Consider the following 24,084-nt stretch of genomic DNA (forward strand, 5'->3'; position numbering starts at 1 on the left):
CCTCTTCATAGTGGCACCATGCACAACAGAAGGCAACACTGCCAGTCCTGCGTCATCCTCACAAGTGTTGGAACTCATTGTTGCAGTCACTGTGTCGATCCATCTTATCGAGGGTCTTTTGTGCTGCCCCTCGACTTTTCCAGGGACTGGTCTCTCCTGATAACACGTCCAAAGTTCATGAGATGAAGCCTGGCCATCCTCACTTCAAAGGAGCATTCTGCCAGTGCCTCTTCCAAGACCGATTTGTTTGTTCTGGCAGCGCCTGGGTACTTTCAAAGTCCTTTGCCCGCACCATCATTCAAATGTAGCATTTCTTCTTCAGCCTTCCTTATTTAATGTCCCAGCAGGCACCTTAAGGAAGGAAAAATACTTGATAATCTTTAATGTTTGTTTTCAAAAGGCTCAGGCATAGGGCTCGGCTCAGCTCAGCCTGGGACTCAACTCAGCCATCAGTACTTTCTTTCTGAGATGAGCAGGTTAACTTGAATGATCCTTTTTTGTGGCTGCTGAATCTGGGCCTTTGATACAAAATTAGAACCTCTCTCTGAACGTCAGCACACTCTTCAGACTGCTAGTCTTTAAAAAGACAAGCACCAACTTTGATGGAATCCAGTCAGGATGGTTACATGATAAATTCTTTTCGAAACATGATTCTTTAGATCAAATGTTTCCTGGCTAACCCTGAGTTCATCCACAATATATTTTTAAAACTCACAGCTCCCCATGTTCCCAAGCTTTCCAATTAATTGCCACCTTGCTGTTTAATGGGGGTCCTCTGGAGGTCATTATGTTCCCCAAACTCCACAAGTTGATTCTAACCCACAGCATACATATGCAGGGGTTCCAGGCTGTGCATCTGAAAGGGAGCAGACAGCCTCGTCTCTCTGGTTGGGTTATGAACTGTGACTCTTTACAGGAGCAGAAAACCTCACCTTACTCCTGAAGAGTGGTTGGTGGTTGCTAACTGCCAACTGTTGCAGTTGCCTCCCCAATAGTGCCACCTGGTCAGATGGCATAGTGGCCTATGTGTTGGGCTACTAGTGGCAAGCTCAGCAGTTTAAAACCACCAGCCACTCCATGAGAGACATATGAGGCTTTCGATTCCTGTGAAGAGGTAGTCTCAGAAACCCACAGGACTCAGTCCTAAAAGGTAGCTGTGAGTTGGGATCGACTCAATGGCAGTGGATCTTTTTGTGTTTGTATATTTTCATGAATTAACATACGACTGTCTACTGGTGTACACTGAACGTTGGTGGCACAGTAGTTAAAGCACTTAACGGCTAACCAGAAAGTCAGAAGCTTGAACCAGGGAGAAAGATAAAGCATCTGGCTTCTGTAAGAATTCTGTCACTGCCACAGAATGTATTCTGACTCATCGCAACACGATAGGACACAGGACAACTGCCCCTGGGGGTTTCCGAGACTGTTCATTCTTCACGGGATAGAAAGCTTCATCTTTCTCCCTTGAAGTGACCAGTAGTTTCAATCTGCTAACCTTGTGGTTAGCAGGCCAATACATAACCCCCCCTGGGACAGTTCTCAGCCATCCTATAGGGTCACTGTGAGTCAGAACAGACTGGTGGCAGTGGGCTGCGTCGACGTAAAGAAGAGCGTGGTAGAATGGACTTTCTGTGGTCCGACAGAAGGACGCTTTTGTCGCCAGACACACCGGAGTTCAGATGGCATCTTCACTGTTCCCTGCATTTTTGACCTGGGACTTCATTGCTTCATGTTTATGAGCCCGAGGAGCCCTGGTGCTGAAGTGGGTTATGTTGTGAACTGATGGCTACAAGATTGGCAGTTCAAATCCACCAGTCTCTGTCTAGTTCCATGAAGAGTTACAGGCTCCAAAACTCACATGGGTAATTCTACCCTGTCCCATAAGGTTGCTATGAGTTGGGGTGGACCCAATGACAGTGAGTTTGTTTTTTGGATGAGCCTCTCTAACAACGGAGGAGTTGCAACTAGCTTATTAACAATAAAATCAAACCTTCTGCATGATGGGATACCTTTACACGCTTCAGCTTCCTTTTCTAGACACGGATGTGTGTGTGTGTGTGTGTGTGTGTGTGTGTGTGTCGGTTCCCACATTCTGCCTACTGAGAATCAACTCTTTCCTGTCTGGCCTTCCCGATCCAGGTACTGAAGGTAGGAAGATCATACCCATCCCCTGTCATTCGTTAGCATCTTTCCATTTTTTTAATGGTCTAGAACCTAATTTCAACTACTCTTATACAATAATCTAATTTAATCTTCAAGACAACCTCCGGAAGTGACTGCTAGTTTGATTTGTAAATGAACAGTGAAGGCTTCTTTTCATCACCAGCCTGATTTTAAACATTCCACGCAGGGGCTCAGCACGGCTGCTCCAACCTTCAGCTCCAAGCCTGAGCTCTTGTTTTTTAAAAAAATGTATTAGCTTTTATTTTAAGCTTAATGTACTCCCACGCCCTAATGTACGTTTTGGCCTCTTCAGATTCTTTGGGGGTATCTTTTTCTTCTGTGCAGCCTCCTCTTCTGGCTTAGGGACAACGTGATCCTTTTCAGGAAGGATCCTTTCCATGTGGCAGACAGGGCAGCTCACATCGGAGTGGATCCTACAGACCACAAGCTCTGTAAGGCCAGCAGTACATCTCGGGGTTTTGTTTACCTGGCTGTACTCACTGACTGGAGAATCCACATCTAAACCCTTAAGTCCGTAATTCCTTTCTGCATTTTTTAAGGATGGGCAGCAAAAAAATCAGCATTTGGGGGTGGTGGCACTGACCCTAGGTCCAACCCCACCGTTTGCTCTGGGTACACCTACCCACTCCACCATTGTCATGTCGGAAGGGCACACACTACTTTGACAAAGTAACACCCTTCAAATACTTGGTGGCTTTCTGGGTATGCGGACCCTTGGTGACCTGGGCAGTTTCCTGGGTGTTCTTAAAATGACCCCAAGATTTGACTCTCTTGATTTGCGTGATTTTGTGGGTCAAGTGAGTAGTGAACCCCTTTGGCAGATCCCCTCAGGCCATTGTGGGAAGCAAGCGCCTGGGCTCTTAGCCCTTCTTCTAGGCCACGGGGAGCCAGGGAATGGAGTGGAGTTCTTTTTGGTCCTGTGGTCGGTTAGCATTGAGGCTGTGGAGGGAGGTCTATTTGAATTCCAAATACAATGAATCTGCATTCCTTATTCCCAGGAACAGAACGCTCAGGGCACCCCCTCCTTACCAAGTGCACCCCCTCCCCTCCTTACCAAGGAGACACGGCCGGGAAACTGACAGCAAAAGAGGAGAGAGGCCTTGTCACGTGTTTGCACACGTGTATTCCGGTCTTCCACACGGAAACCCATGACTTCAAAGCAAAACAAGTCTCTGCCCGCAGCTCCTTTCTTATGTAAAAAGTACTTCTAGGCTAGGCGTGTCAGTCTCAGAAGCCCCTGGGGCAGTGCTGCCCTGTCCTCTAGGCCCCCCAGGACTCAGAGTGGACTCGCTGGCCGTGAGTTTGGCTTGTTTCCTCTCCCCTCGATCCCCTGTCCATTCCTACTTCATTCTTTCACTGTCAGGAGAGCCAGGACCCCATGCCGACACAGCATCCTGGCTTGTGGTAACAGTGGGCAGGAGGCTCATTGGCTGCCGCCAGCCTCTCTGGAAAATGACACGATCGATCGAGGCTCGCAGTGAATTTGGAGTGATTTCCAAGGTCAAGTTCCTCAAGAGAGGCCACCTAAGCACACCGATGACCTCCTGTTGGCTTCCGCGTAATGCACTATTGTGAGGGGTGAAGAGGCAGCCTTCGAAATGGGATCCAACTTTGCCAATCTCTCTCACCAAAATCCAGGGTCAGTGAGTCAATTCTGACTCATAGCAACCCTGTGAGGTCACTGAATTTCTGAGAGGGGAAATCTTTACGGGAACAGAGAACCTCAGCGCCCTCAGAGCGAAGGGTGGGTTTGACCCCCGACCGTCTATTTAGAGGAGTCCAGTGCTCCATGGTAACGATCAGAGAGTCGGTGAATTGCACAGAAATCGACTTGATGGATGAGGAAGGGAAATGGCTCATGTGGCCACAAATGACTTTGGAGGAGCCTGTTTACATGACATCATAAAAGTATTTGAAGCAAGCCACAAGCCTTCCCAGCAAGGGGGCCCGTGCGCAGCTGGAGTCTCCTCGTGGTTTCCAGCTGTTCAAACACCCTTGCCAAGTGATGTCCATCAGGACTTCTCGGTCTGAACTCTTGGTTGGGATCCCCCGACGGGCTGCTTCTCCCGGGAGGTTGGAGCTTGTCCAGCTGACGTTTTATTGCTGCGGTTGTGAAGCCCGTGAGCTCGGGCCATCCGGCGGATGGTGCTCCTGAGGGATCTCTGGGGCCAGCAGAAGGCCCCCTCTGAGCCCTCAGTGGCGAGCCAGGGCTTCTACTCGGTGCTCTCGGGCCGTGGTTCCTCTGCGTGTGGCCCATAGAGAGTCTGATGTGCAGCAGAGCTCCGGGCCGGCTTTCCCCACTTGGCCGAGTAGAGGATGTATCCACTTCTCATGAGGAAGATTCCGGCAATGACTGCAAAGTAAAGCCCGTAAACTAAAAACTGGAGGAGAAAAGAGAACAACCAGTCACACGTGAAATCTGACCATCACCCTCTTTAAGCCTTGAATTAAAACTCTCCCGTGAAGCCACTGCGAAACTACACCACTGTGTCTGTCTCGGTTGACTAGAGAAACAAATCCAGAGGCATTCATATATATTTTAAAAAGAGCTTTATATCAAAGAGTATTGTATATTAAGAAAACATTCCAGCCAAGTCCATAAGTCCAATATTAGGCCATATGTCCGATACCAGTCTGACAGTTCCTCTTCAGACTCACGCAGCACATGCAATGACACTGAATACAGGAAGATCACAGGCCAGTGGGTGGGAAGTCTTGTGGATCCAGGGGTGGTGGAAGCATCTCAGCACTGGCGTGGGTCTCTACGTGGCTCCTCCAGCTCCAGGGCTCTGGCTCTATCAGCGTAGCTCCATACGGTTTGTCAACAGGAATATCTCCCAGGGGGAGTGTGTGGCCTACCTCCAGGGAGGAAGACAGGGGTTCCCAGAATCCTCAGGAGAAGGCCATGCCCACACAGAGGCCTCATTGGCTAGGACCTGATTGACAGACTAGACTCCACCCCTTCGTTCACGTTGACAGGAGATGATGTAACTGCTACAACCACCAAAACCAAAAGCCAAGCCAACCCACTGCTGTCTGGCACACAGTGCTTTATAGGAAATGTCCTTGCTTGCTAACTATAGCATGCTATCACGTTTCCAATGCTGTGATCTTTAAGGAAGCGGACCACCTTGTCTTTCTCTGAAGGGCAGCAGAATGGCTGATCCTCATCCCAGCACTCAGCCCACTGCACCATTATGGCTCTTTAAATGTTGAATGGAAACCATCCCACAAGGCCACTGTTAAAGTGAACAACAGTGAAGCCCACTGAATCAAAAATGTCTGCCCTGATCACTGCAGTTTAAACGAACACCAGTGAAGCTGGAGCACAGATGAGAAGCTTAAGCAGGAAGAGAGCCGACATTGTTGCGGGGGAACAAACGAGGTGGAGATGAAATAGTGTGTGGTGATTACATAATCTGGTGTCAACTTGAGGAGATTAAGAGTGAAGGGGTGGAGTTTAGTCTGCCAATCTGGTCGCTGCTTGATGGCCTCCTTTGGAGGTACAATGGAGATAAATAGCTCGCCAGCGGCCAGACCCACCCTTTCTGCCTCCCTTTTCCTGCTGTTGAGACACTCAGAGAGCTGGAGGAGACATGTGGAAACCCGTGCCAGCATTGAGATGCTTCCACTGACACTGGACCAAAGGACTTTCTACCCACAGGCCTGTGAACTTCCTGCATTCAGCATCATTGCATGTGTTGCACGAGTCTGAAGAGAAATTTATGGACTAGTATTGGACAGATGGGCTAATATCAGACATATGGACTTGATCTGGACTGGGCTAGGATGTTTTCTCAATATACAATTGCTCTTTTATATAAAACTCTTTCTTATACATATATGAATGTCCCTGTATTTGTTTCTCTAGTCTACCCAGACTAACATATGGTGACAAAATGCAAAGTGTGTAGCCAGTACCACTGAACTGTTGTTCCCGTAAAAATTGTGAGTAGAAGTATATTGAGTTGTGTATAATGCCACAAAAATAAATAAAATATTTACTTAATTAAAGATTTTAAAAATTTGACCATCTGTGTCATTGGTAAGGAGCCCTGGTGGCTCTGTGGGTAGCACTGCAAGGTTGGTGGTTCAAACTTACCTGCAGGCACTCCTTGGGAAAAAAGATGTGCCTGCCTGCTCCCATAAAGCTTTAGTCTCAGAAACCCTACATAAGATCTCTGAGTCAGAACTGATGCTGGGGCAGTGGGGTTTGATGCAATTGGTAATGCATCCGGATGCTGTTTGCTTGACTTGTGGGGTAGCTGAGACCCAGGACCTCACAGGAGTCATTTAGATACATACAAAGCCTTTCTTTCTCTCCCATGTTCAGAAGAACCAGGTATGAAAGTGTACGTGGTGCAGTGCCTAGGAGGGCAAGCTCTAGAGCCAGGTAAACCCTACCTCTTAGCACCTAAAACAGCTTATATCAGAAGGGTAATACATGCAACGTCTCTGAGAATAAACTTTTGATAGTGTGGTGACCTTGAACCTGCCTTGCCCCTCTTGGTTCAGACCCACACATGTTACGTGGGGTTGAGCTTGTTTCAAGTATGCAGTGGAGCAACGAGTAGAGTCGGCATGCCTGCTTCCCTGGTGTAAATCTCAGTAAGCTTCAGAACTGGTTGATGACCAGGGGACACTCATGGGGGGTGGACATGATGGACACAATGTCATCAGGTGTAGCTTTAGGAGCAAAAATAAGTATCAAACTCAAAACTCAAACTCATGGCCATCCAGTCCATTCAAATCCAGTTGTGTTTATTATCCTGAAGCCCTTCAGAGTGTGTTGTACCAACACAATTTGACCAAACCCACTGCCATTGAGATGACTCTTGGCCACCCCTGTGTGACCAGGGTGGAACGGCTCCATGAGCCCTTCTAGGCTGTCACCTTACAGAGGCAGATTGCCCGGCCTTTGCACTTGGTATGACTGGGAGGAGCTCCAATCACCAACCTGCTTACAGCCCCTGGGGGCCTCGGCCTGTAACTCTTAGGGAACTGCTGGGTTTAAATGTCCCTAGTATAGAAATTTAAATGTTTTGGGGGGATAATGTTAAACCATTTCTCAAACAAAAAAACCCCTATTTCATAGAATTTTGAACTAAAATAAATGAAAATTTTGTATAAAAGGTTGACGCTAAACTCTATCCTTTATGTATAATACAGTAATGATTAATGTTTTGTTTGTTTTTTAACATAAAGCTGTGTTGTAACATTCAGGATAGGAGGTGGACGCCAAATCAGTTATTTTAAAGTTATTTTTCAAAGTGCTTCTTCATATATCTCTATGATAAAGATAAAAATGTATATCCAAAAAAGTTCACAAAGAGCTCACTGCCATTCCGTCAATGCTGACTCATAGTGACCCTTTAGGACAGGGTAGAAGGGCTCCTGGGGGGGTAGGTTTCCAAGACGGAAACTCTTTACGAGCGTAGAAAGTCTCATCTTTCCCCCTCAGAGCAGCTGGTGGGTTCAAACTGTTGGTTTGAAACCTTGTGCTTAGTAGCCCACTATAAGAGCATAACTCATTACATCATCAGGGATCCTTACAAAAGAAAAAGCCCATAGAACAATATACGTTTGCTGTGGTTGTTAGGTACCCTGAAGCCGGATCTGACTCATAGTGACCCTGTGCACCACTGAGCGAAACACTGCGCGGTCCAGTGCACCCTCACAATTGTTCTTACATTGGAGCCCATTGTGGTAGCGGTGGTGTCAATCCATATTATCGGGGGCCTTCTTTTTCACTGCCCCTCCAATTTAGCAAGCAGGATGTTCTTAAGGGACTAATCTGTCCTGACATGCTTCAAGAAAAATTAATTACCTTTGTCAAGATGTATATATTTTTGGTCTGATGGATGCAAACTCATTTGAAACTCTATTGTTTTGCAATATTATGCTCTTCTCGACTATAGTTGTAAGGTCTTTGGGAGTCCATGTTTCTCAATTGCTATCCACTGTTGAGATTAAGAAAGCCTATGTATACCTGTGATATAATCAACCTGGTATTCAAACATAATGTGTTAAGGGCGGATGGACACAATGGAGCTTAACAAATCCAGAATGTGTACGGTCTTTAAAGTAAATGAATGCTACACTCTTGACTAGTATTGTATTGACATGTATTGAAAATGTTTAAATGATGAGGAGCAATGAGACACATAAATAGACTTGGTGTGGTAGTTACATATTACCGTGTCAACTTGAGGGTATTAAAAGTGAAGGGGTGGAGTCTAGCCTGTCAATCAGGTCACAGCCTGATGATTCCTCCTCATAAGGATTCAGGGAACTTCCTCTCTCTCTCTCTGCTTCACTATCCTGTTGAAGAGCCACATTCAGAGAACTAGATGAGCCATGTGGAGACCCATGCCAGTGCTGAGATACTTCTACCCCCCCGCCCCACTGGATCCACAAGACTTTCCACCCCCTGGCCTGTGAGCTTTCTGTGTTTTGCATCATTGCATGTGACTGTGTGAGTCTGAAGAAGGAATTTGGGACTAGTATTGGACTTATGGGTTAATATTGGACTTATGGACTTGATCTAAACTGGTCTGGGATGTTTTCTTAATAAACAATTATTCTTTGATATAAAGCTGTCTCCTACACATACATGAGTATCACTGGATTTGTTTCTCTAGTCAACCCAGCCTAACACAGTTTTTAAAAATGTGAAGAAAAGTTCCTAGGTGTGTGTATGTGCGTGTGAATCTTTGAAGAAGTTACCTCATAAATCTGCACTTTCACCCATGACATCAGTAGGAAGACAAGAAGGGTGACTTACCTGACTGCTGATGGGCAGGTTGAGCCCCCTGGGATCCACCACAGCCACGGTTACAATGGTCTGGATCACCAAGGCAACAAAAGAGTTGATTCCAAATACCAAGGCATAGCGCTCCACGCTGAGATTAACTGCGATCTGAAATCTACCAGGACATGCATGAAATGGTCAGGAAACATATTTAACAAGAACACATGGGGGTGGGGAGCACACATGTGATTCTCCTTATTCTAAAACAGGAATCAAAGAGTCAGCAGTGTTTAATAGCTACTCTTGTCCCAATCTCTAGTGTAGACAAAGACAGCTCTAAGAAAGAGGCTTAAACAGTGGCCACGAGGTACTCAGGAGCCCTGTGGTTATGTGGTTATGTGCATGGTCAGCAGCAGTTCAAAACCACTAGCAGCTCTTCAAGGGAAAGAGGCGGGCTTTCTGCTCCTGTAAATAGTGAGACTTAGGAACTCACAGGAGCAGGTCACACCTTGGAATACTTAACCATTGGAGACGAAAAGGCAGCATTTACCCAACGACAAAGCTCAGAGGGTAAGGAAAGAAAAGAGTAACCATAAAAAATACCCAACTCGCTGCTATTCAATCAGTCCCAACTCATCGCAACCCTAGAGGACAGGGTTGAACTGCTCCTGTAAGTCTTTGCTGGCGTAGAAGGCCTTCACTTTCTCCCTCCGAGTGGCCAGGGGATTTGAACTGCTGATCTTGCTGTTAGTAACCCAATGTATAACCCTTGTGCCACCAGGGCTCTTGGTTAGGGAAGGAGGAATGGAAACAGGACACATAGGGAAGAAGTGAGATAAGGATGATCGATTGAGGGGAGTGGAATGAATGAGATACAACAGATGTGCTCTGTGAACCTCAACTCATTTCACAAGGAAAACTTTTTTTAAAAGGCTGTTGGCATTGAATCAATTCCGAACACGCTACCAGGCTAAAATGGTGAAAAAGAATGATTCTGAACAAATGCTGGGCAGTAGTAACAGCAAATAAATTTTAGCTTGTTTGATAATCCGACATCACCTGAGCATCTTTATGTTGAATCTGTGTCCCCTCCAGATCCATTTTGTTTACTCTTCATACAGATAAATTTACTAAACTCTTAAAAACGAGGTTGGATCTTTTCATTATAAATGGCAACATTCCTGAACCAACCCATTTGAATTCCTCCAGAAACTTAACCTAATGACTCTAATTTCTCAGAACTGGAGAATATAGGATGCTATTTGATTTAAGGTCCTAGCGGCACAGTGTAGTGGGTTACGACTTGGGTTGCTAACCGCAAGATCAGCAGTTCGAAACCACCAGCTGCTTCACAGGAAAAAGATGAGGATTTCTATTCTTGCAAAGCTTTACAGTTTCAAAAACCCACAGGGACAGGTCTACCCTGTCCTATAGGGTCAGTATGAGTCAGAATTGAATTGAGGGCAGTACGTTATCTGATTTCGGATCTTGTTTAGCAGTGAGTTTTAATGAAACACAAAACATTGCCCAATCTGAGAGATTTTTTTTGAGAGTTATTCATTTTGTTAGGAGCTCATATGACACAGTGGCTCAACTGTTGGGTTGTTAATAGCAAGGTCAGTGATTCAAACCCACCAGCCGCTCTGCAGGAGAAAAATGAGGCAGTCTTTTCTCTTACAAGTTTCAGAAACCCTACAGAGGAATTCTGCTCTGTATAGGATTGCTAAGAACCAGAATCAATTTGATGGCAGTGGGCTTATTTTGATTTTATTCATTCTTTTACCAATTGTCTAAGTTGACAGCGCCCATGTTCAGTAAATGGATTATTCTTTGGAAATTCCCAACCATGAGTGGCTGTACCACTTTGTGAGTCTTTTTTTTTTTTTTTTTCTGTGAGTCTTATAATGCACTATAATGCACTTCAACCCATCAGATAGATTTAAATATATCATGACAACACATTTATGAAAAGGATAGCAAAAATTCCAAGAGCCCTGGTAGTGTAGTGGGTTACCAGTCCAGGTCAACAGTTCAAACCCACCAGCCGCTCTGTTGGAGAAAGACAAGGCGTTCTGCTCCCAGAAAGATTTCTAGCCCTAGAAACAGAGTGTTCTACTGTGTCCGATAGTGTTGCTATGAGTCAGAATCAACTCAAGGATGGTGAGTTTGGGTTTTTGGGGAGAAAAAAATGTACATTATTTAGAGTTCTTCCTTGGGATGCAAGTAAAGGCTTTGGATCCTGAATATATTCAAAAATATGCAAGAAATCAATCCCTTCCCCTTAACAAAATCCTTGCATCAAAAATAAATGGAGACATTTTGATAAATATATGAACTTGCCAACACGTTGCATCTTCTTTATTTGTGTTATGCCCTATTATTCCCTGAGCACTTACATATTTCAGTTGTGTGTGTGTATGTGTGTGTGTGTGTGTGTGTAAGATCTCCAGGGTGTAGATTTTCTTGTAACCTTTGCATCTACTTTTTTTCCTTCAGTGTACAACTCTGTAACTTTCCTAAGAATCTTTGGTCTTATACAAAAATAGGTGCTTCGGATTATGAAGCACTTCATTACAAGTGAAATGAAGGCTAAAACCTAAATGTAGTCATTCTAAGTTAGCTCGCATCCTGCCTCAGTGCGGCAGATCGCTTAAAATAATGTAGCACAGCTTTCCATTTATAAACCTACAGATTTTTTGTCTGTTTCCTTTGTTGCTTAATCTTAGTAATATTCAAAGAGCAAATTAAAAATCTAGATGAGTTGCATCTAGTTGAATAAGACGTAGCCAGACATTCAGTATCACAATGAATTAAAAGTCCTCTGCACTCAGAGGAACCACGGAACAATACAGAAAAGAGGAAACAGTGTTGGTTTCATTCTAGGAGCTGAAAGAAAGGTAATACTTACACGGCTATGGTTATAAGAAGCATATAGCCGGACTTGAATACCAAATAGCCAGCATAGCACACCCAGATGTTGGCGGTGTAATGCATGAGGAGCAAGGCACCTGCATTGGCCACGGAGAAGACCCCCAGCACCAGCTCGCCCAGCAGGTCCCAGTTGACGTTCACATAACCGACGGCAAAGGCAGCCAGGGCCGCTAAGAAGCAAGATAGATCAATATATTGACTGCACATGGAAAGTGTCAACATGATCCCTCAATCCCAAAGGTTTTTCCAATCATGGGCAACACTCAATGTGTTCAATTGAGTAGTCCATTTTATTCATCTTTACCATGACTCTTAATTCATATTCATCTTGTTTCTAATTTCCATCTTGGTGTGACCAAGGCATGACCTCGAGGTTTTCGGTTATAGATTTACATCCCCACCCTTCACTTATTGATATGGTTAATTTTGAAAGACCAGGCTGTTACGTGAAAATGGAGGGTGATCACCGCAGATCACAAAGTGGAAGATGACTGCATCAAAACACAGCTGCCAAACCACTGAAAATCATGACCAAGCCAAGTTGACACATAGCATTAACCACCACAGCCAGTGTCACTGTTTCCTCGAACCTTGGCATTTTTTACGGCCCAAGATACTAAATTGAATAGCAGATTTTTTTTGCTGTGGTTCTCAATGTGAAATATCAGATAACCAGAGAGTCGATAAATGAGGAGTCGGGAATCTAAAACTTTTAGAGTTTGAAGATTCAGAAATTGATAACACTATGTACCAATATCCTACACATCCACGACACATGTACATATATGCGAAGACACACAATACATTGTAGTAATTGTTAATAATTATGGTTCACTTCACAACATGACAATACGGTTCAAATTAAGTTGATTAGTTACCTTTTCTGAGTGTGAATTAGGTAAGAACTACGGCAAAAATCAATGAAAATCTGTCTCACCTCCCTTCTAAAATGACAATGTAAGAAGAACGTCCAAAGCCTTTGGAAATGGAGACAATAAATAAACCAGAATAGGTTTTCCGAAACTTTTGGTAACTAAGGGTGCGGGAGAACACCCACTTCCTAGAAAATACCTTCAAAGGTCTCCACTGCCATTTCCGTTTGTAAAGATATAAATATTTACATCAGAGATAGCTTCAAAGACTGGCTGCTCCGTGATTGTGGACACCCGATTTTCCCATGTCCTCCACCCTCCAGCAAGCCTCCCCTAAAGCTAAGTTTGGGGGACATTTTTGTCAGAAGTGGGGACTGTGAAACTAAGTCAAATTGTTTATTAACTAGCTCTGCCAGTGGTCATAAGGAAGCATTAATAATCCCATTCACTTTCGAAAATAAATAAAACTCTTTACTTCTATATGTGGTTGTTATTATCCAAAAATAACACCACCACCCCCAAACCTCACTACCATCAAGTCGATTCTGAATCCAAGTGACCTTAGGAGCCCCAATAGTGCAGTGGGTTATTCTTTGGCAGTTTGAGGTTGGCAGTTTGAAACCACCATCTGCTCCTTGGGAGAAAGATGAGGCTTTCTAGTCCCATAAGGAGTTACAGTCTCAGAAACCCGCAGGGTCCCTGTGAGTCAGAACAACTCGAAGGCAGTGAGTTGTTAGGTGCCAGCAAATCGATTTAAATTCCTTCCTCTGAACATGAATAGGGGCTTTATCAACACTTTCTAAGGACCCGAGGGAATTGTAGGTTCTAGTGTAGAACAGAATCATTTGAGGCTTAGTCCCAAACTTGGGAATTACTCATTTGAACGATGCAACAATCACTCACTAATGCAAGTGTCCTGTCCGCTTAACATTTTCTGGTGCCTTCTAGCCCTGAAAACACTCATGTGCCTTCTGAACAGCACCCACTAACCATGGAGAAGTTTATATGTATGGGATTTGAAGTAAGGAGTAAGTGAACAGAAGCCCTGATGGTATAGTAGACTATACGCTTGGCTGCTAATCACAAGGTCAGCAGTTCAAACCTACTGGATGTTTTGTGGGAGAAAGATGAGGCTTTCTGCTCTGTTTCCAAGACTTACATCTCAATAAACCACAGGGGCAGTTCTACCCTGACCTAAAGGGTTGCGATGAGTCATCAACTCAAGGCTTGTGAGTCTAGTTTCCAGTTTTGGATAAAACCTGTGTGGGTGGCTGACAACTCCACATGGGTAGTTATTGCCGACAAAAGGGAGCGACATCAATGTTGCCTTACCTTGAAAAGTTGCGATAGCTTCTACTGCCCCATTATAGATGGAAGAGTTCTGAAACTGTACCTTGTAATCCCATAGCATTTGAACGTAGTTCAAAACCTGGTTAAAACCCGCTGTGGAAAGAGCCCACCACAGGGACCAGTAAAACAGGCGCTTTGAGGAGTAGCACTGCTTCACGTCTTGGAACCATTGCACAAAGACTCTCACAGCCACGTTTTCGGGCTTTGGGCTACTCAACTGGCTGGCCTCCGCAGGCCTGGAGAGGGTCGGAAAGTCTGTAGTGGGAGTCTCCTCTTGAATGCCCGGACCACCAGCATCGGGAGGCTCACCTAACACTGCATTTGTGCGAAGTGATTCTTTGCTGGGTTTGGCATGAAAGAACAAACTCTTCTTGGGCATAGGCAGAATAAGTGAAAAAAGGAAGGCCATGGAGACACACACCATGGACATGACATTGAGGTAAAAGTAGGGGAGGTTCGCCAGGGAGACCAAGAGCTGGGCCAGCACCGAGGCCGCCGTGTAGGCCACCAGGGTGATGCTCCTGCAGTAGCTGCTGACTTTCTGGTAATGCTCTGGACTGACCACGCTGTAGATGTACGCGTAGTAGGCCACCTCGGTGGCGGTTACCATTCCGAAGAAGAACTCCACAACCTGCATCGCCATCACTCCTTGGCCAAACAAGAGCAGCAGCCATGTAGCCATGAAGCTAATCCCCTGTAGGACGATGACGGGCTTGTAGCGGACGTAATCGGTGAGGATGAACACAGGAAACAGCAGAGCCAGGTAAGAGTACGTCCAAACGGGAAGTATCTCGTTGGTGATCTGCAGAGTTGCAAGAATGGATCACGTGACTCAGGAGCTCCAGGGAGCAGCAAGGCTGCCTATTACGCAGTGTGCCCTGCCCAATGTGACATTCTGCGTGCACCTAGTTAGTCTTCTTCATATTGTGGAGAAGTAAGAGAACAGAGCCCCACCACCCAAACACAAGCAAGCAAACAACCTCCAACATCCAGTTTCTATGCTCATGTATGTGTTTCTGGCTAGAAGAGTATATTATGTTAGCATTCAATCGGATCAATAACTGATCAAATTTAAATAGTTATGTACAGATGAATCAATGTATCACACATTCTTCAAAATGCTTCTGAGTTGTACAGGCTCTGTTGCCTGGGGAAATGCTTCTTCACATGCCAAATGCTTCAAATGCTTCTTCACATGGTCAAAAGATGAGCGACATCAAGTCAAGAGACTTCACACGTTAGAAGAATCTTCATCTTTGCCCACATGAGAATAGTAAGGACCCCTGACCGCGGAGGATCGGAGCGTGGCAGAGTTTGTGTTTCATCTCCTTCCTGGACCCATTGGCTGGGCTTCCAACTCAATCCCCCCCTCCCCCCCTGCATTCTATTGAGTGTATCTTGTTCAACTCACAGAGGTTGGTCAGAATTGTATGGAACCCAATTTTCACAGGTGGAAGTGCCAATGTTCACTGGGATTGCATGGTGGCTGAGAGTAGAAGCCTGCAAAGTCACCGAGCCATTGACTTCTCTATTGAAATTTAGATTCACTGCAGTTGCTGTAAGGGGCTCTGGTGGCCTAGTGGCTAAGTCCTTGCCTGCCAACCAAAAGGCTGGGGCAGTCGGCTTGGAAGCTCTATAGGGCAACTCTACTCTGTGCCATAGAGTTACTATGGGTCAGAATCCACTTAGCTCCGGATGTGGATTTCTTATCGCAGGCTGTTGTAGAAAGTCGCAGGCCCACAACCAGGCCCAGTGTGATAGAGCCGCAGTGACCATTGAGTTTCTTTACTGGGCCACAGGTGCCTACCTGAGGGGGTGCTCGGGCTGCGTCTGAATCAGAGCTGCCTTCTGTTTGAGTGTTAATTGTGATAAGATTCAATCCAGGCTACTCAGAAACACAGCTGTCCCCACGTGTTGGGGACATGCTCATCTTTGTGTCCTGGAACCTGGCCGCCCACTAAAGAAGCGCCGGTCATTCGCCGGGCCTGGTGAGGTCACTTTCTACCCAGCATTTTCATGACTCAGCTGGAGACTCTATAGCCAGTCCATGGGATTCTCCAGCTGGGCCAGTGCAATTTCTTAGTGCTTCTTCGAATCAAAAGGCACGGCTACAAAAATCACCAAACCCTTTTTCATCATGCAAAAATGTCAGCCTGGGAAGCTCTTGTTTGACATAGCCTCCATGGGGGTGGGGGTGGGGGGCGCACCTTCAGAAGGCGCTGCTCCAGCCTCCCAGCCCTGCTCGGGAGTCCTGTGTCTGTGATTTACGCCACAGAGTTCTGACATTTTTCCAGGGACTCACATTGCCCTCCAGTGAATGTTCTTTAGAATTTTAGGAACCAAAAGAAGTCGGACGGGGCAAGAGCAGGGCTGTAGGGTGGGTGGGGTAGGGGTCCCCACCAACACCCACCCACGACAACCCTTGCCATCTTCCGAAAAGGAGCAGGTACCTTTTTGTGTTGGGAAAAAACAATTCCTCAGTGAAATTTCTCTGGCCTTTTCCTCATCAGTGCGGGTTTCTGTTTTCTTAGCATTTCTTCCTGAGAACCTCCTGTAGCTGTCTTGTGTCCTCTGAGAAAAATCCATCCTTTGGATACCCAGTCACCATCCCCTTCTGAGCTGGCCTCTCTGCCTTGAATTAAACTGGGTCCACCGATTCCCTAGGAAACCCCTGTTTTGATTGGACCTTATTTTGGAAGCTCCCCTCACTAGACAAAGATGAGAACTGTCTGCATCACCCACTGATCGCAGAGACATGTTTAAATACAGTTCATTCAAACCAACCAGTGTTTCTCTGAACGGGAGCCCTTGTGGTGACACTTGGTGCTCTGACTTGTAGTACAAGGAAAGGAAATAGATCTTTTGGTCTTCTGGGCAGGAGAGTAGGGCTGAGAGATAATGTTGTTCTTGTCTTATCTGCTGGGAAACACTTTTCCAAAACAGAGTAAGAGAAAGCTCTGAAGAAATGCTACCATTCTTTAACAGAGATAAGTCTGCTTGTGCATCAGCAGCATAGAGCTTATCAACTCACACCAAACTCCCGGCCATCAGGTTGATGCCGACTCATAGCAACCCTACAGGACACGGTTGAATGGCTCCTATGGGTTTCCAGGACTGTAATTCCTTAGGGAAGCAGAGAGCCTTTTTTTCTCTCTCACGCATAGGGACTAGTTATACTCAGACCCCACCACTCACTGCCATCAAGGTAATTCTGACTCCTACCAACCTTATAGGACAGAGTAGAACCGACCCCTGGAGTTTCTGAGACTGTAACTCTTTACGGGAGCAGACAGCCTCATCTTTCTCCTGAGGAGTGGCTAGGATTCATATAATGAAAGCATTCATGGAAATGGGACACCTGAAATGTTGCCAGACATGAAGACTCGTGTCAGGACTCTGAAGTGTAAAGATACTTGGGTGTTTCTCAGCCTAGTTTTTGTATGTAAGGAAAGAGTAGTCGAGCAGTTCTAAGAGGAAAACCATTACTCATTGAGGTCAGCATGTTAATCTCCCTTCAATGAATGGGGCTCTTGGCTCCCCGTCCTCGCCCAAGTCCCACAGACATGGAAACCACACTGAGAGACACACATGCAGCTGAACTTACCTGCTCACTTGTCAGGTTTTTGTCTGGTCCCGATAAATATGGGATGAGGAAGGGTTCTGAAGGTCTCATCATGGAGAAAAATCCAAACAGGCAGAGGATCACGGTAGGATAAATCCAGGAATGACTCGGCGGGGAATCCATGGCTGGCAAAGAGAAACAAAGTCAAAACCCACTGGTGCTGATCTCTTTGGGTTTCTTTTTTTTTACTTTGTGAAAATTTTAAAACATTTCATTGTTTCTTTCTTTGGGTTTCTTAGACGTAACACAAAACTGATGATTTCCAAAGGTTTGTGGACAAGATAGTCTCCTTCACATGGGAAAAGGTAATAGTTCTAAAAAAATTCCTTCAGTGAGCTAGTCTAACCCTCCTTTGTCAAGGAACTTGAACTTCTTAGGTCTTTGACCTTCTGATGGGAACACTTCTTGGTGCTCTCGACCACCAGCATGGGAAGAACTTGGCCAAAACATCCAAACAAATCCCAGTGCCCAAATTCATGGAAATATTCTCCTATTGATTGACATGGAAATTTGGTGTATTTTGCCATTGCATTCTAAAGGCTTCTTTGTAAGCCTCTCTTCCATGATCTGTTCCTCACAGAGCACATTTCATATGGATGCCCAGTCCCGGTAGCTAGTATTTCTTGATGGGAGAACTCTCTCTCATCTAAACCAGTGTGGTTTATCGCTCACCTGTAACTCAGGAATGAATACATCCCAAAGAAGAACAAACCTCACAATAATCATTTGGTAGGATGAGGAGCCTTGAGGAAGAGTTTCGGAACAGAGTTTGCACATCTTTCTGGATTCCAGAAAAACAACAACAAAACCCAAAACCGTGACAGTCATGTCCATTTGGACTTGTAGCGGCTCTGTATTAGGTTTTGGAGACGGTAAAACCTTATAGGAGCAGACAGCCTCCTCTTTGTCTCAAGGTGAAGCTGATGAGTTTGAACTTCTGACCCTGCAGTAGCAGCCCAGAGTTAACCCCCTGTATCTCCAGAGCTCCTTACCATATGGTGAACAGGATAAGAACGTGCACCACAGGTCTATTTGTTCTGCACAGGGAAACCTGGGAAACCACAAACCCTGCTAAACGAGGACTGGATTACACCCTGGTGCCACCGTGCTTACACATTGGGCTACTAACCACGAGCTCAGCGGTTCGAAAACCACCAGCCTCCGTAGGAGAAAGATGGGACTTGCTACTACCATAAAGAGTTATAGCCACAGAAATCCACAGGGGCAGTTCTACCAAGTGCCAGGGGGTCTCTATGAGGCAGAATTAACTCAATGGCAATGCTTTTGGTGTTGGTTTTTTCTTATGTGAAAGATGGACTACTTTTGAAAAGGAAGATGAAGAGCACTAAGAAGAAGGGAACTATTGGCACAGTCAACAAATCTGGAGAATTTCAAAAACATTGTTGTGCAAGAGACTAATCCAGGCAAACATGTGTGCGCTAGTTAATGTATACACTAAGTCCCAGTCCAAACAATTGCTGCTAACAGAAAAGTGATTGGCCCCCCCCCAGAGGGGCCTTGAAAGAAAGTCCTAGGAACTATTTCTGAAAATCAGAAGGCCCTGTGACACGGAGGTCAATCCTGACACACACAGGCTCGCCATGAGTCAGAACGCATACCATGGCAACGTTTTTTATTTAAGAAACAAGAAAAGTAGTCTATGGTGAAGAAATCATTCAAGGGTTGCCTGGGGGCAGGAGGCAGAAGCGGGCTCTTTCTGGGGTGATGAAAATGCTTTCTACCTGGGCTGTGTCGGGTACACCCTTTTATTCATTTGCCAAACCCGGTTTACAGTCCGCCATACCTGGTGCATTCATCCTAAGCAAACTACAGCCCAAATAAAGACAAAGGAAAACACATTGCTGAGATGAATCTCCAAGGCATTGTGCTGTGTTGAAGAATTCAGACACACAAAAAACATTCTGTATGATTCCATTGATGCCAAGTCCAAGAACAGACACAACTAAGGAACATGATCAAAATCTATCTCTGAGGTTGGGGTGGGTGGTAACTGAGTGGCAAGGCTGGCAGGGAACTCCCTGAGGGATAGGGGGAGTTGACTCAGGGATGCAAACAGCTAGGAACCCTGGTGGCCCAGAGGGTGAAGTAATAGGCTTGCTAACAGCAAGGTTGGCAGTTCAAACCTACCAACCACTCTGCAGGAGAACGATACGGCTCTCTGCTCCCATGAAGATTTAGGGGATACCCCACGAAGCAGTCTACTCTGCCCACAGAGTCGAAATCAACTCAGATGGCAGCAGATAGGAGTTGGCATCTACTTGATAGCAATGGATTTGGTTGTTTTTGTTGTTGGTTTGGGATTGTATGTATGTAAGTGATGCCTTAATGTGAAAGAAAAAATCAATCCTACTCACCCTCTCTGAAAGTATTTGACCGTGTACTGACAAATCCCCACAGCCTGGCCTCTAGTGATTGGAACACTGGCTTTGTCTTTTCCAAATTCCACATCAGGGCAAGGCTGAGAATCAGACAAGCTCTTGGAAACTGGGTCCAAATGAGAAACAGGTAACATCCAAACTAAGACAAGTTGACAAACCTGGCCCTATTTTAACCTTCTGCAGCTGACATGGCCATCATGCTCTCTGCTAACTCCACCCCACCCTCTCTGGCTTTCTCCCATTTCTGGCTGGCTGGCTGAATAGAAGCACGGCTCGGCTCACCGGTACTGCTCTGAGTTTGTTGCCCTCTGGAACCGGGTCCCCAGCTTCCTTGAGATCAAGCCTAGCTCCTTCCTGTTGCCAACCAGGACAAGCTGATCACAACACCTTCTTCTCAGCAGTGTGGTCTACACCAACGCCCATCTCCTCCTGCAGCCAGCCTCTTCTATAATCCCATTAAAAAACACAAAGACATTCAGATTTACATCCTTCTGACAAAAACAAATACAAGAAAGGTATATGGAACCAAAATGTCTTTCTGTGAAGGTGCCCATGAAAGGAATCCCATTTCCCTCGCTGCCATTGAGTTGATTCTGACTCAGCAACACTATAGGACAGAGTAGAACTGTCCCTCAGGTTTCTGGCCCTTCGAAAACACCTCTATGGGCGCAGACAGCCTCATCTTTCTCCCATGGAGCGACCGGTACATTCCAACTGCTGACTTTGCTGTAGCAGCTCAACCCACTATGCCATCGGGGCTCATAATCCTGTGTTTCATCCCATCACAACGTTCCCTTCCTCCTCCCCAGGCATCTACAAAAGAATGAAACACCCAAGGAAAGTCAGCCGTTTGAGTTAGGCCCACGTTTAAGTACACACGCTAGAATAGGCTTACTTTGTGTCAAAGACCCAGAGCGGTTATAATACTCTTTAAGAGATACACACTTCAGATACCATTCTATCAGTGGATAATATGCACGTAAAATGCTTGCATCTAAGGCATTTGCTGATGACTTCATGCTCCCCTTCCAGACCATGTTAATTCTCCGAATGCTGCTGGTTAGATCTAATCTAATCTTAGGAGAAATATGCCTAGTCAAACCACAAGCCAGTTGAAGCTTAAACAGATGTTCATCACACATTCCAGCCACAGAAATGCACTGGGGTGGGGGGAAATTGTGGCCTAAAAGGAAAAAAACCCTGACACGTTGTTTGAGCTCTTTTTGTTATTATTGTTGTTAGGTGGTTAGGCTTCCACCCATTGAGATCTTATGCACAACACCACAAAACACTGCCCAGTCCTGCGCCAGCCTCGCAATCTAGTGATATTACAGGTCTGTAAATTGTAGGTAACTGCAAGTGGTTTGCGATTGGCTGCTAACTGAAAACCAATCACTGCGCTTCCAATCTGGCTGTAACAGCCTTATTGCTCCCTATAAATGGGCGCAGATCTTTAACATGTGCTCATTTTCATGTCTACCATGATGTTACCACTTTTTGAAAAGGTTAAAGTTAGTTACCATTCATCCTGCCTCTAGCCTAGCCGAAGAACTCCAGATTTTCCCACCAAATTGAAAGGGTTTGTCCACAGCAGCCCCATTTCAGGATCTGCTTTCATAGCTTGGTACCTCCCTGACCGACCTCCAAAGCCTCAGTTCTTTCCAGATTTGCGTTTGCAGGTATTAGTGTGGGCTAGTAGAGAGGGCTTGGTGCGGGAGTCCAAGGTGCTGCATTCTCCTGATTCCATACCTCCTTGTGGACCTGGGGCTTGGACTTGACATTCCCCCAAACCAAAAACACCAAACTCACTGCCATCAGGGCATTGCCTGTTCCTGGCCACCGGATGGGACAAGGTAGAACTGCCCCTGTGAGTTCCAAGAGTGTAATTCTTTATGGGAATCGAAAGTCCCGTCTTCCTCCTTTTAAAATGTGGATAATCTCAGGGTATGGCCAAGCTGTGTCTGAAAACCAAACCTGTGGTCATGGAGTCACCTTGATCCGCTGTGTTGCAGCAGAACTGAGCACCACAGAGCTTTCTTGGTGCTCATTTTACAGAAGCAGAACTACTTAAACAATGCAAACCAGGACACGCTTCCGTCCAGCTCCCTTATTGGAAGCGCACAAGGCAAGCCCCACAAAGCTAACAGGGCTGGAAACTTAGACACACCCATGCCCCTGAATACCCAGCAAGGCATGTCACTTACTCTGCTAACAAAAATGGGCCAAGTAATTGCAACTTTGCTTATTTATGTTTCAACCATATTTATAATTACTCAACAACCAGCGACTGAACAAAATCAGTACTTTCATCCATTTCAGCTATTGCCGAGGCAAATTTGAAGAGAAAGCTATTTGGCTAAACCTCCTGCCATCGGCTTGATTCTAACTCCCAGTGACACTATATAGTTTTTGAGGCTAGACATTTTTTATGGAAGCGCACTGCCTTATCTCTCTCCCAAGGAACAGCTGGTGGCTTTGAACCGGTGATTCTATTTATGTCTGGGTTTATTAAAACTATGTGTCTTAATGAAAAGCAACCTGTGCCTCCTGCCAGCCTTTAACTGAGAATATACATATATCTTAACATTATTTCCTTCATCCTCTTCAAACTTCATTTCTACCTACCATACCTGGACAAAGGAGCCATGGTGGGTTAAGTACAAGGTTGCTAGCCAAAAAGTGCCTGTGGGAACCCAGCAACAGCTCTTGGGAGACAGATGTGAGAGTCAGCTTCCGAGATTTACAGCTTTGGAAACCTCCAGGGGCAGTTCCATTTGGTCCTATGGGATCCTTATGAGTCTGAATCACCCCCACACAAGAATTAGGTATCTTGTCCCATGATTATTGTCAGGTAGGATGGTGTATTTTTTTTTCCAGGGTAATAGGCAAATGAGGTGGAGAAAGCTGAAGATGGTGCATTCTTTTAGTTTGAATTACAGTAGCCTTTCCAGAGGGCTGAGGTCAGTTAAGCATTGGGCTAACCCCAAGGTCAACAGTTCAAACCCACCAGGTGCTCCCTAGGAAAAAGATGAGGCTGTCTGATCCTTTAAAGATTTACAAAGCCCGCATAGGGTGGCAGGATATGTGGTGGCATAGTGGGCTATGCCACTGAGCTGCTAAACCATACCCACACAGTTGACAGCCTGTCAGAGGGAGAAAGATGGGGCTGCCTGTCTCTGTGAGACAGAATCGCCCGGATAGCAGGGAGTTTTGCGGGGAGGGTAGCTTCTGAGATGGAATGAACTAGTCTAAGGCAGTGCTGGCTTTCAGGCCGATGGCCCAAAGTCCCCGTTCAGGTCCTCCCTGGACCTTTTGGCGATTCTTGCTTAGCTCTCCTTCGGGTAAAACCTGTGGCCACCACTGTAGCCAGGGGGCACTCGTCCTCCCACGGGGCCGCGGAGAGCGCACTCGCCACCGCTCCACGTGGACGCGCGGACGCGCTGCGGCCCGGGACCCAGCGGGCACTAAAAGGAGCTCTACTCACTCACCTGTCCCCAGCACCGCAACTGGCAGAGAGGGCGGCACCCGCAGGACGTGGTGTTTCTGCAGTAGCTCGTCTTCCGGAGTGACCTTACCTGTGGGAAGGCGTCGCTTCCGCCACCCCGCTCACAACCCGGGCCACCGGGTCCAGGACCTGCACGCCCCGCCGTCGGGGAGCCAGGCGCGGGATTCAGGGCTGGAGGGGCACCTGCTGGCCTGGACCAGAGGGCCCGCCCCTCGTTTGCATATGCTAATCGGATGCCTGGAGGCGGGACCGGAACCCAGCCAGTTACTCCACTCAGCCTGCAAAAGGCGTGGGGACGGAGTTCTTTCATTTCCTAGGGTTTCTGAGGCTGGAAATCTTTTGGGGATCCCACAGCCTCATCTTTCTCCAGCACAGTGGCTGGTGGGTTCGAACCCCTTGATCTTGTGGCTACCGGTCCAGGGCGTAACCCACTGCGGGCTTCACCTTTGAGGAGCAATGGAAGGTAATGT

The 24,084-nt window shown here is 46.2% G+C and overlaps 2 protein-coding genes across 4 annotated transcripts in view; both read right to left on the bottom strand.

The window, feature by feature from the left end:
- MRPL24 (mitochondrial ribosomal protein L24) overlaps positions 1-786 on the bottom strand; it is a 9,923-nt gene extending 9,137 nt beyond the window's left edge. Inside the window, 1 exon segment of the mRNA XM_045294275.1 lies at positions 716-786. Within this exon segment, the coding sequence (XP_045150210.1) occupies positions 716-786 (71 nt within the window).
- Positions 787-1,885: 1,099 nt separating this feature from the next.
- On the bottom strand, positions 1,886-23,733 carry SLC19A3 (solute carrier family 19 member 3). 3 transcript variants are annotated; one of them, XM_045295750.1, is made up of 6 exons: positions 23,685-23,733; positions 17,693-17,835; positions 14,071-14,890; positions 11,844-12,036; positions 8,969-9,110; positions 1,886-4,565 (listed from the first exon to the last, which is right to left on the bottom strand). In XM_045295750.1, the coding sequence occupies exons 2-6, from the start codon at positions 17,831-17,833 to the stop codon at positions 4,398-4,400; spliced, it is 1,464 nt and encodes a 487-aa protein (XP_045151685.1). In that variant the 5' UTR covers positions 17,834-17,835; positions 23,685-23,733; the 3' UTR covers positions 1,886-4,397. The 3 variants fall into 3 exon arrangements, with proteins under 3 accessions (XP_045151685.1, XP_045151681.1, XP_045151683.1); XM_045295746.1 differs by lacking the exon at positions 23,685-23,733 and adding an exon at positions 23,598-23,663; XM_045295748.1 differs by lacking the exon at positions 23,685-23,733 and adding an exon at positions 20,392-20,478.
- Positions 23,734-24,084: the final 351 nt, after the last annotated feature.

The sequence above is a fragment of the Echinops telfairi genome, unplaced genomic scaffold (assembly GCF_000313985.2).
Source record: "Echinops telfairi isolate 266 unplaced genomic scaffold, ASM31398v2 ScPeMD7_3;HRSCAF=10, whole genome shotgun sequence".
In the NCBI taxonomy this organism is placed as follows: Eukaryota; Metazoa; Chordata; class Mammalia; order Afrosoricida; family Tenrecidae; genus Echinops; species Echinops telfairi.